The 13,292-nt window shown below is 41.3% G+C and overlaps 1 protein-coding gene and 1 long non-coding RNA gene across 2 annotated transcripts in view; one reads left to right on the top strand and one right to left on the bottom strand.

Moving 5' to 3' along the window:
- The window catches only part of LOC116690337 (uncharacterized), a 19,819-nt gene extending 10,996 nt beyond the window's left edge, over window positions 1–8,823 (top strand). The window contains exon 3 of the long non-coding RNA XR_004332236.1: window positions 8,738–8,823. This is a non-coding gene — a long non-coding RNA (uncharacterized LOC116690337). The remainder of the gene's footprint in view (window positions 1–8,737) is intronic.
- fgf5 (fibroblast growth factor 5) overlaps window positions 1–13,292 on the bottom strand; it is a 14,211-nt gene extending 919 nt beyond the window's left edge. The window contains exons 1-2 of the mRNA XM_032517210.1: window positions 12,475–13,292; window positions 9,332–9,435 (exon numbers count right to left, since the gene is read on the bottom strand). Of these exons, the coding sequence (XP_032373101.1) occupies window positions 9,332–9,435; window positions 12,475–12,685 (315 nt within the window). The 5' untranslated portion in view covers window positions 12,686–13,292. The remainder of the gene's footprint in view (window positions 1–9,331; window positions 9,436–12,474) is intronic.

Here is a 13,292-nt window from a genome sequence, read left to right as displayed (position 1 = left end):
GTAATGGTTCCTATTTCTTTACAAGAAAGCTTCCACCAACAAGCTCCATGCCAGATTGTCCCCACTGATTACATTTTATTTCCTTGTTAATCCTGTTCTGACACAAAGGCAAACACACATGCTCATACACATATGCTGTGAGAAACGTTTGTGATCTTCTGGGTAATAATAACATTAATAATAATAATAATTTTATTTATATAGCACCTTTAAAAACAAACTTTACAAAGTGCGTTGACAGACAAGCAAGGCAAAAGAGGTCAGTAACATAACATAGAGCTAAAGTGGAGCCAAAAAGTGCAAAACAAGGTAATGAGAAATCAAAATTAGCATATACAGTATATATAGAATAGAGATGAATAACGATAACAGATCCTGATCCAAATGAACAATAAAATAAGACAAGAAAAAATAAATAAAAAGGAAAGTACAACGAGCCATCTGTACTGTCCTTCCTGTGTTTCTGGTCTCTGAGAAAAGGAGCAGGATGCACAAAATGTCATAGTAGGTATGGCATTTGTTTCTTTTCAAAATAGCAATTAATGCAGGTGATGGTATAATACAGTGTACAAGGCCGAGACTGTGTGCCTAAATCTCCAGTCAAATTTGCAGTGGACCGTAGCACATCTGCATAAGAGACAACTTTGTTTCACTATGGAATACTTTTTCCAATTCAATTGAATAGAAAATTGTGCAGAAAAAACAAATGCTCTCTTCTCACACAATAGCTGATCAAGGAGGGCTACACAATGAGAACAAAAAGGGAGACTAATGTAAGCCCTGTTGCTGTATGTAATGACCAAAATTGAGGGGGAAAACAAAGGTTCTTGAATTTCTGCTGGATCATTTTTTTATACTATAAATACAACAGAATTCAGAATGGGGAAAAACGTCGTCAACCACTCTATTATATCGGCCTGTGATTGCTCTGTGCACAGCCCCGTCGCTGTTCAACATAATATGGTCTGATTGTGAACTGATTGGCTTAACTGCTGTAAAACTGACACCACTTCAAAATCACAGAAGATTTCTCTTTTATCTTGGGGGTGGATTTCAAAGTCATCTAAATGACTTCCCTCTATCACAGAGATGCTTTGACTGACAACAGCAGAGCCTCCTTTGGACTGGTCAAAACCTCATCACGCTAGAAGAAGAAATAAGCATAAGTCATCTATCAATTTCCCCAAACTATGGTTTCTTTTTTTTTTTAAAGATGTTAGGCCTTTATTTAATAGGACAGTTTATTAGATTAGATTAGATTATACTTTATTCATCCCACGACGGGGAAATTTTGTTGTCACAGCAGCAGCATTTTTTCAATAAAAGCAAAAAACAAAAACACACAAACAAGTAAGCACACAAGAAATACAGGCAAACAATAGACAATGATAATATGGTAGACTGAGTAAGCAAAATGGCGTCAAATAAAGTTTTAAAGTGCGGTTACCATGATAGCCATGATTGTATATGGAAGGAGAGAGCTAGGAGAAATGACTTGCAGCAAAGGGCCGCGGGTTGGAATCGAACCTGCTGCTGCTGCAGCTACTTGGGCCACACTCTACCAGGTGACCTACCCAGGTGCCCCAAAACTATGATTTCTGCCTCAGGTTGAACAATGTTGACCCAAGGAGTTTTCATCTGACCAACTGGTCATTGTGTTGCGAATTTACTGAGAAACCTTAAAGATCTCAAACAGGAGTTGATGTGAGGTTATTTTAGCTCTGGCTTGTCTTTTGGGAAATACCAATGCTACTAGCTATAGTTTTTTTGCAATATACGCAAGTCTACAGAAGTGGATTAAAATGCTGCTTGTCTGTATTTTGCATTAGTAATAACAATCTGAAGGATCGAAATGCTCCTCACATCCCTTATGGTGGTCTAAACTGTAATTAGACTGGAATGACTTATTTAGGTTGAACCGCTATCCCATTAAAATAAGTTGTGTACCAAACAAAAGTTCCTGTAGCAAAATGTTCAGGAAAATATACTATTACATGCTTAGCAAAAATATAAAGACAACATATTAGACTCTGGTACACCAGATTTCCGAAACGGATATGCAGATATTCATCGAATGTTCCCATTTTGTGTCTAAAAATATCCTGGGTGGGAAACTCTGACATGTACCCAGGGATGCTTGCTTTCTTGCTGCAGCATGACTTCCTTGTAGAACATTCTGAAATAAAGCAAACTGTTCTGCTTTGCTGAAGAGTGCAGCATAGCAGAAAATGATGCCATTACAGCGTTTGGTAAACATGCCAGTCACAAGAGAGTGCGCTGCGGCAGAATAGTACAAACCTTTCAGTTATTCAAAGTGACCGACTGTTCCTCTTGGCTGTTGTTTTTAAAGATGATTACAAAATTGAACAGTACTCCCTAGTCACTGCTATAGGTGGATTGCAATGATTTGACAGAACGCTACATTTGAGCAACAAACCAGCTCTGGTACCAGTCAGGGAATTACACATCTGGAAACAAATCCATCGGAGCATGTATGAATGTGCTCTCACACACACACACATACATACACACACCAGAAAAAAACTTTGGCCCCTGCTGTGTTTCATAGGATTTAATGGCTGCGGCCGGATTCCAGAGATCTTATTGTTAAAATCATAATGCTTGTACAGCTGTTTAACCTGGCTCTTGCCCTGCTGGATTGGTCACACTCTTTTAAAGGGACCTTTCCCATGATCCTGGGTGTTAACTGTAGGCTACTGAGGGCAGAGGTGGAAAGTTACAGATTTCCTGTACCCTGATGATATTTCTTAACAAATGTATCTTTTTCATTATTACCACTACTACAGACTAATATGGTACCATGTTATTTATAATTCCACTAAAATCTGAAACAACTTGAACTAGAGCCACACTTTAACTTGACTCTGATGTGCACAAACTTAACAGACTGGGTTTGTAACCAGTGGTGGAAGAAGTATTTAGATCCTTTACTTAAGTAAAAGTGGATGCGTAAAAGTAAAAGTAGGGGCGGCTGTGGCTCAGTGGTAGAGCGGTTGCCTGCCAATCGGAAGGTTGGTGGTTCGATCCCCGCCCCTGCAGTCATTGTCGAAGTGTCCTTGGGCAAGACACTGAACCCCGAGTTGCCCCCGGTGCTGAGCATCGGAGTGTGAATGTGTGTGAGTGTTTATCTGATGAGCAGGTGGCACCTTGTACGGCAGCCCCGGCCACAGTGTATGAATGTGTGTAAATGGTGAATGTTTCCTGTAGATGTAAAAGCGCTTTGAGCAGTTGTTAAGACTGGAAAGCGCTATATAAATACAGCACATTTAAAATGCCACACTGTACAATACTCTGTTACAAGTAAAGGTTCTAATACAAGTAAAAGTTCTCACAATGTAGCCTGTAAGCATCCTTACTTTTGCTGAATAGTACAGGTGAGGCCGATGAGATTGTTGTTAGTTATTCGGGTATTTGGTCATAAACCAAACTAATGGACAAATTAAATGTTAACATCATGGTGACGCTAGATGACGAGTCAGGGGATCATTCCCAAGTTATTGTATTTCATCCACCAATGTATGTACCAAATGTCAATGAAATCCCTTCTCTAGTTGTGGAGGCATTTCACTCAAAACCCAAAATATCAACCTGCTGGTGGTACCAAAGAAAAAGTCAGGGGAAGATTAAATTGTCATAAGGTTGTAGTGTCTGGGAACCTTGAATGCCTGCACCAAATCCTGTTGCTATCTATCTAGTAAATATTAAGATAACTCCCAGGCTAAGTGGAAACTTTGACCTGCTGGTGGCACTAAGTCAAAGTAAGAGTTCATCCTCTGGAGACCATGAATGTCTGTATCAGATTTCATCGCAATCCTTTAAATATTTGTTGAGGTATGCCACTTAAAACCAGAAAATGTCAACAGGTAATACACTACAGTCTGCTTGGACCATATTATTCTTACTCTACTCGTATGTACTGTACATTCATAAAAAGTGTATTCAGCATAATACACGATAGATAGAAAATAAACTGTAGCTGAGACATACAGTATCTAAAAGAAAATGACAATGTTGCATTTGTGTCGGTCTCTCTCTCTCTCTCTTTCTCGCTCTCTCCTTCAACAAATGCAGGTGACCCTTTCATCTTTCTAAAGATTATGTTTGTGATGGCTTGCTGAGTAGGTCATGCAAAGCAATGTGCATCTGTCTCCACGCACATTATTCAGCCAATAAATTGCCACTGTGAAAACAACTAAATATTAGATATGAAAGACGACGCCACAAGATAAGGTTTAGGGTGTGATCTGACACCCCGACATGAGGCCCGAGCCTGTCTGCGGTTTACATCCTCAAGGCGGTTAAATAGCACAGTGCAGCTGTAGACACAGATTGCAGTTTTAGTTATACAAATATTTCTCTGAGTCAGAGCTGCTCCGGAGGCAAAAATAAGCTCCACATGTAGACAGGGGACTCTCTCAGAGTGCAAGGTATCTACAGTAAGTAGGAAAGCTGCAAAGAAAGAGCTCTGATTAAATGATCAAATTTAAATTTACTGCACATAAAACTGCAATTCATATAACAAATACAAAATTTCTGAAAGCCTGGTATCACTTTCTAGAAGCTACAAAGTGTTATATGGCGCATACAATTTTATTTTTACAAAAAATCGAAACTCAAGGACCACTTTGTACCACTTTTGACCACAAACTTTGTGCTGAGCTTTCAACCATTCTTCCTAAGCGAATGGAGTTAGTTGTCACGGAGAAAGAAAGGCTGCGAGGTGCGGTCAAAAGTTCCACAAAAATCAAGTAACTGAGCAATTCTGACACTGAGAATCACAGCAATCTCAAACTAAACATAATTCAACACAGAATACAAATGAAGCTGTGAGCAAGACTCGCACATGCTGAGGATCTGTAGGCGATTTTTTTCCTTTTTAACAATGTGGGCAGACCGTGTACGTTTTCGTTCCCCCATGATAAGCCCAGCCCCATGAACGACTCTCTTGGCTCTGTATAGTTAAACCGTTTAGCACAGGCGGCGCCAGGGAGGAGCTTGGGGTTGCTCTAGCTAGGCACCCTCAGCATCCCCAAAAATTTGCTGTGTACACTCGTAATGGGTGGTTTTTTTGTCAACGTGTGGAGACTTTATCAAAAAACCTGTAAATGAGACTGAGAGATATAATGAACCTGTCAACAACCAGGACGAAGAAAAATGGGTTGGAGGAAGATGACCTGACCGTGGCCGTGATTGCTGCTGTGAATGACATTAGACCAGGGGATCGCACAGCCAGGCCACAGTGGGTTAGGATTCATCCAATAGGTCTATGCAGTAACTTCACTCTTATCTCTGTCTCGTAGCAGAACATTACTAGAGGTGGGGCGAAAAAATCGATGAAGCATAGTATCGCGATATTTTCAGTTGCAATACTGTATCGATACACAGGCGCCAAGTATCGATCTTTTACTATATATGTGTTGGTGAGTTTGTCTGCTTGACAATCCCATTTTCCAGCAATGAAATTGACGTGAGATTAACAAACTGAGAAATGTATTTTTTTAGATAAAACAGAAGTTGACAAAGTTTCATTTGGGGACATAATTGGAAAATGGGAAAAATTTGAAGTTGGAAAAAAAGGTTATAAATTGCAATATATCGCCGAATATTGCAAAATATTTAAAATCACAATAACATTGTATCGTGGCATAAGCCTCGTGATGATATCGTATCGGGAGGCGACTGGTGATTCCCACCCCTAAACGTTACAGTGAAAATTGTTTTACAGAACTGAATAAATCCGAATCCAAAGTTATACAGCGCACAGGACATTGGTTTATTTATAGTCCTTAAAACATGTTTGAAACAGGTTCAGTGGCTTATTTAGATATAGTAAGTCACTACAGATATGAAAAACGTTACATTATTGTTACTGTGTGCAGGTATGAGTATTGTGTGAGGATGAATGTGTGTATGCTTTTGTGTGTGTCTTCATGTGTGTACAGTAGTTGGCTGTGTGTGATTACTTGGCCTGCTGCATTATAAGCTACTGTATGAAAGCTGCAGTAATGATTGTGTAAACCCGACTTGTTGGTTGGTATTTGAAATATGTTCGGTGGGCTAATCAGAGTTTCATGGTGCGGTTGTAGCAGCAACTTTAGTGCATGAAAAACATCAATCTCTCTCTCCCTCTCGTTCGCTCGCTTAGTAAACCGCTGCGGCGGTCGGAGCGTATCTGCGTGCGTGTGTGTAGGCTACGTGTGTCAAGGGAAACTCTACATTTCAGAGCACCCTCACTGAAACGTCGAGCGACCCCATAGCACCAGCAAAAAGAAATCTCTGGTGCCACCTCTGTAGTTTAGAGATCCAATGTTGAACTGACATGAGGCAGGGCTCAGAGAAAAAGTTGCAATTATGAATCTGTCTGCTACTTCAGCACCACAGACAGCGCCATAGATTTATTAACACTCAGTTAGACTGCCGATATTTCCGAGCCGTGGTCGGGGCCATAGATGGTAACTTGCAGAAACCTCAGTCCGACAAAGGATTAATGAGTCAGGCAGACTAGACTAACATGGGGAAATTACACAACCCCTCTGCCCTTGCACTCTCTCTGCTACAAGGAGATGGAGAGGGGGAATAGTAAGTTAAGGGGCATGCATTTCGGTCATTTTGCAAACCCTTGTGGGCAAACCTGAGGCAGTAATGATCTAGTTAACTTGCCCTTTGATTATGAGGATACATAATGATTTTCGATAGCGGAAGATTTTTAGCAAATGTTTTTTCTTTTCTTGACTCAAGAGCTCATCTTAATGGTAATAACCCTCCTGTCCCTTAATACTGGAACCTGTGAACAGCTCTGCCTTAACGGCATCAACTTCTGCCTCATGACAACAAAACTAGAAACAAACAACAGATGATTCACCTTGCTGGGGCAGAAGGAGATGTGGAAAGTTTGGACTAGGAGATGAAGGGACGGATGAGACCGGACTGCTGACATGAGTTCGCTGAGTCAGACTGTGGCTATACATGACAAACTTTCAGCAGATCAAAAAGGATGATCAGTTTTTTAGTTTGATGCAATACCCAGCAGTGTGCTGTTTTGCTTTGTCACACTAATCTTTTTATTATGCACGTCTGCCCAGTTTCGGTTTACATTTAAGTCTTCTTTGATGTGTGCTTTGACCCCGAGAAAGTTTGTAATTTTCTCTTTATATAAGCTGGAATGGCAACTGAATATGTATCTGCTGGTGGACGGCTCACAGTCGCATTAGTGAGTTTCTTGAAAGCTGTGGCTGAGAATGCACTTTGATGAAAGACGCCACATCACTCCCTGCTGACAGGGTTTCATGAAACAATACCGGGAGCTGAAGGGGCATACATTGCCGTTGCTCAGCATGCTAACCCACAGCAGCTCACAGACTCTCCGGCTCCCTGATTGTTGCTTGCCTGGCTTCTTGTTTACTCCGCATATTGATCTTTACTTAGTGGCTCACTCCTCTGTATATTATCAGCCGTCCCAGACAGGATTTAATCTGCTCTTCCCATTAACACATGCTAATAGGGAGCAGCTTCTATCTATACGCCTGCCAAGGCTCTCACAGATGACTCGCCAGTGCGGCCGGCTGCTGGCTGACTGTCCGGCCGGTCGGCCTGCTTACAGCGGCAAGACCAAGCTGCTGTGGGCAGATTTGGGCTTACTGTGTGTTTGGGGGGATTTGAAAGTCTTCGTAACTGTGGCTAAAGATTACAGCAGTGTGCTGAGATGTGCTGATGTCAGATTCGGGGATTTTGTTATGCAGCACGGATGCAACATTGCACAAACTAATATATAAGAGAGATATAGCTGCACTAGGCAATGTTTTGATGGAGAAATACACCCGTTTCACGAGTCCAAAAGAAGTCGGGCTGCAGCAAAGAAGCGCACCATCTGAGCTGCAAATGAGAAGCAGATTTACAGTATATTATAAATTAAATGCTGGTGCCAGGTATGGACAATGGCAGGAAGTCTGCTCAAAACACCAAAAAAAATGGTTAGCCAAAATCAGCATTTGTACGTTCATTTAGAAAAACGTTAGTGCAGAGATGTGGTTGCTGTAATAATCAATGTTTTTATAATTGACAATGAACAATTTTAGGGCAATTTTAGACCCTTTTTAGGGGTGCTTGAAATATCCTGTGTGTCTGTCACTGATGCTATGGTCCTTTAACCCAGTCAAGGAAAGGGTTAACAGAAACGTCATTTTGGCCAATCGGAGGTGGTTGTGGGAGAGTCTCTATCTAATCTGTCAGAGGGAGAGCAGGAGACGGTTGTGAAGTCTAACGTCGGTAGTCCCCAGAGAAGAAGTTGGTCATTTCATGGAGCTTTGCTGAATGTTATATTATTTTGACTGTGACTTATAAGTGTCAGGTTTAGTTCCATCATAGTGTAAATATTGTCAAAAAACATTAGCTGGCATTGTTGTTCAGTAGCTAGCTCAGAGATCTTCTGCTACTGAAATTACTGATTTAGCGGGGGGGGGGGCAAGACACTTTATCCGTGTCACATTCCCATTTGGGGCTGAGACCCCCTAAAGGTCTGATCCTGAAATCACCCCTGAACGTGTAAATGTGTATTGAAAATTGCACGCAAATTAGTTTTATGGAGCCTTTCAGCCTCTTTTAGCTCATTGTTTTGGTTTACTGTATCTGCAAAAGTAACTAAAGTTGTCAGATAGATGTTGTCGAGAAAAAGTACAATATTTCCCTCTAACCTTTACTAGAGTGGAAGAACAATTAGCAGAATATGGAAATATGTAAGTAAATTCTCAAAATTGTACTTAAGGACAATACTTGAATAAATGTACATAGTTACTTTCTACCACTGCTGACAGGTGAACACAGTGAAGGATTTTGCGGGCAAAAAAGCCAGATATTGTTTCTGATAAGTTTATGGAGACCAAAACCTATTTGGACTTACACAAACAAGGTTCAAATGGAATGACAATGTTGCTTTGTGTCTGCCGGGTGTGGAAATAAACAAATATTTGCCAACTTAATAAGGTGGTAATAAGTCAAAATAAACTGTTTGATAGATTTGACCAAACAATCAGCTATGGTAGCTTTAAATGAATCTTCAGCATTAACTTCATGGTGAGAATATAAATATTAGCAAGATGCCATCACTTTTTACAAATCCAAACTCAGTCATTTCTTCCATATGATTGGACAACAACATTGCAATTGTGTACTTGTTAAGTACACATATGTGTCACTTGGATATAACACGCACAGTAGTAGCCCTGCACAGTCAACAGTGTGTTTACTCTGAGGGTGAGTTTAAGAGTTCAGGGTGACAAACAGAAGCAGTTTGGGAAGCGGGTGGGATACTTACAGTGGCGTAGAGCCGTCCTCTTTTATTCATGGCCAGGAATCTGTTGCTGTAGACCCCTTTGATACCGATGACCCCCTGAGAAACCGCGAAGAGCTCCAGGACACCTGGGAGGACAAACAACATGCTCTGATGATTGATGGATGACAGAGTGTATTTTTACTCCTCTTTTCTGGAAATTGAGATAAAGACAATATTCATTAATAGATTATGAAGTAAAATTTTACTTAAGAATTGTTTTTAAAACCCCAAATAGGTCACGGGTCAGTTTGACCCGAGGGACACGAGAGGGTCCCGGAAGTGAAGACAACACAAGGGTTAAAACACAGACGATCCTGGGACGGTATGCGCCATGGACAAATACTTTTACATGCATTGCTTAATGTTTTCTGCAAACACACACGTGTCGGGTCAGTGGTCAACTTGACACTGTGTGGGACTGTGACACTGTTAACTGTGACACTGCTTGCGGGACTAACGGTAGCAGTCTGGAGTTCACAGAGGCAGGATCACATCCTGAGGATCACCAGGTTGACCCGCAGACTGGCTGGTCAGTGTTATTAGCCTAAGTGACTACAAGGCTGCTCATTAGCAAGGCCCCTAGACTCCAGATGCTTTAAAGATTGATTAGTTGGCAAAAATTTGGGCAGAATATCACAAATACCACTACTCCTACAAAGTGTAATTCATGTGGAGATAATTTGCAAAAGGCATTTGGCAACATTTGCTGCCAAAGCACGAAGTCAAGTGAGTTTTATTTATGGCGGAGCAAAGTGAAAGTGTGGTCATGGAGATGGAGCGCTGTACAAAGTGTTTGGCATTTACATCAGAGACATGAGTTTGCATCTTGTTTCATAAAACAAATCAGTGTTGCCATTTTTTTTCCGTCTTTTTTTTCTTCACTTTTAACCAAAACCACTAAAATCCAAAACTTTTCTCTCCTAACCTGAATACTTCCTTAATCATGCTTTTTAGTTGCCTTAGCAGATACTGCGTGAGAGCAATCAGAATGTCATTTTGTATCCGTGTCCAGTAAACATTCTGCCTTTTATGATAATGAAAATATATTCTGGGCATCAGTGCTTTTCTCCATAACATATTTTTTCTGAAATGCATATGGACATAATTCCTGTAATGTGGTGCTCTGCCCTAAGCTGCTGTCAGATCCAGTGAGTGCTAGGACATGTACAATAGTGGGCTGTGCCAATGTGGGTTCTTTTGAAACAACATTTGGGTCTTTTGTGGGACATTCAAACTGTCCCACAAAGACCAGACTGATGAAAATTGTTTGTTTTTGCATGCAGATTAACAATGCACCAGTTCAAAGGAAAGGCCACAGATTGGTTTATTGAAACAATACCGCCAAACCAATTCCTCCATCTGACTTCTGTACAAGGTCAGTGAAGTATCCCATAATAAATGACAAGTTAAAATAAAAAGATGTTATCCCTGATGAATATTGTCTCTGCAGTAACTGATCTGTGTATTAACTGTTATTTGAGGTATTCTGTGAGGCAGTGTTATGACATGCAATGCAGTGTGATGGTAAAAGAATCTTCGTATTACAAATTTAAGACGTCCAGTCTCCTGCTCGTCTCCAGCGCTGTCATGCAGGATTCAAAACCACATGGCTGTGGCATTGAAATCCATGTAACCTGACAACTCTTCTAAAGGGGACCATGAAATGGAGGCACAAGTGCACTTCCACGGTGAGCGTTGGCTGTTTGGTCAGCGGAGGAGCAATGAGGGATCTGATGGTGCAGTAAAAACTAAAAAATCATATTTATGACTTTATTCTTCTGGACTTAATGACACAGGATGAGATTCACATGCAGGGCGGTCGAAGCTTTGGCATTTGAAAACTGCTACAATAACAATGTATTTTAGGTTTTACATTAGTGTTTCTAGTCACAACTCATGCTAACAGTCCCAGTATGCTTTGTTCTGTCTGTAGCTGAAAGCTGGTGTGTGCTGGGTAATATTTACTGTTCATATGCATCTGAGTTGGTGCAGTTTTGAGTGTTGATATCTTATTTTCTATTTGAGTTCAGACATAATGTTTTCATATTGAGGGGTATCGTTTTCTCTCCAAACATCTTGTGAAATCTTAATGTAAGTCATCTTCCTTATTTTAAGACGCTAGTTGGGAGACAAATCTCAAAACCAATGGATTTGGACATCATACAAGAGTAAAAGGTCTTGCTACACTGACATTTTTTTATCTCTTACTTATGCAGAAGTTGTAATTGAATTTTCCCCATATCTTAATTAAGGAACTGAGAAAATGGCCGATATAACTGGGCCAATATTGCTCTTGTATGTGCATGCACCAAAATGAATGTCACATATTGTTATTTGGTTTCTTTGAACTTTCAAATATCAATTAAAAAAAAAAAATCCAAGGTTAGTTCTTTGCTGATTATATTATTGGACCCTTTAGAAATACATCAAATTAATCTGGACACCAGGACCTTGCTTGCAGCCTTCTGCACCACTGCAAAGTAACTCAATGTAGTTTTTAATTTCAAAAAATCTTATTTCTCTAAATCAGCTGAAAATGAAATTCCACAGAGCTCTATAATTAACTTGTTTTTCAACTTATAATCGCTCTTTAATGCTTCATTTGTGACCTATTTATTTTCAAAAGTCAAATCATTGAATATGCATCCACAACAAACGCTATTTTCCCTAGTTGTAAAGGTAAACAGTTTGGATCAAAACAGTCTGAACTGCATTGCGTAACATTGTTTTGATGACAATCGTACTGATTGGCAATCCAATATATCCCGGGTGTCTCACTGCTGCACCTGTTACTTCTAAAAATAGTCTACCTGCCAACATACCGGAGAGACACAAACAAGGCTCGTCAACCAGATGCCCGCTGCTCAGATATTTCACAGGGTCAGGCAGCCTAAGTTTAGGTGCGCGGTCCTTACACACTTCCTGTGTAAATCAGTATTGTTAGAACGTCAAGGGATGTCATATAAAATAGCCTAGTTACAACTGCAAAACAGAAGGGAATCGATTAGAACGAATGCGGGAACGTAGAGCCAAGTGCGCAGTCTCAGCGGGACGCACTGGATTCATCTGCGCGGCAGACGTTTATAATTTAGAAGTTAGTGTGAAAACCGGAGTGAATGACTTACTCAGCTGGTTGGGCTCATGGCTGCCGTTGACTCTGCCGTCGGGATGAATCTGGAGATGGAAGCCGATGCCAACCCTACAGTAGAGCCTGCAAGTCCTGCGTCCAGAGCGTATCCCCTCCTCCAGAAGTTGGCGCTCCAAAGAGACGTGCTCTGCTCCGGCGGCGGCGCAAATCAAGTGAGCGACGGTCAAAAGATAAAGAGGAACATTCATTCTTCCAAAAAGCAGACACCCGCTAGGCCACTTCTAGCATTGTTGGTGTCGCTCCTGAGGTTTGGCCACCACAAACCGTGCGCACACACGCATGCAGCGCTCCTGGGCATTACCCCGGCTGCAGTAGCTGGAGTTGTTCTGCTGGCACGGAGATATTTATAACGCCAATGATCTCACTACTCGATGCATGCCTGAGCTCTAAAGGACGCTCTTTCATCCAGATTTTGTCGCCGAGATGCCACTCCTGCTCAGCACCGATCCACAGCAGCGGGGCGTGAAGTAAACGCGACTGACACCGCACATTTTCCAAGGAACAGTCCGCGCCAGGACGCACTAACCGCGGCATTTTACGCACAGGGAGACATCGTGTTAATAGATCGTGGACGCGATTAATTCACACATGAAAAGACCTAAAACGGCTTTTCTGACGGCGCTTCTTCCAATTCAAGAAGAGTTGAACCGAAATAATGACACGTTAAACTCAGGAGGGAGGACGGTGGGGTTCAGGCAGCAGAGATCATCAGGTGGTGCAGCAGAGTTGGGAGACTGGCAGCCGTATTTATAGGCTTAAGTCCACCTTATCATCCGACACGTCCACATGCTTACA

The sequence above is a fragment of the Etheostoma spectabile genome, chromosome 5, assembly GCF_008692095.1.
Source record: "Etheostoma spectabile isolate EspeVRDwgs_2016 chromosome 5, UIUC_Espe_1.0, whole genome shotgun sequence".
NCBI classification, from domain to species: domain Eukaryota; kingdom Metazoa; phylum Chordata; class Actinopteri; order Perciformes; family Percidae; genus Etheostoma; species Etheostoma spectabile.
Note: the sequence above shows the minus strand (reverse complement) of the source record. Positions and strands in the feature narration are given on the sequence as shown.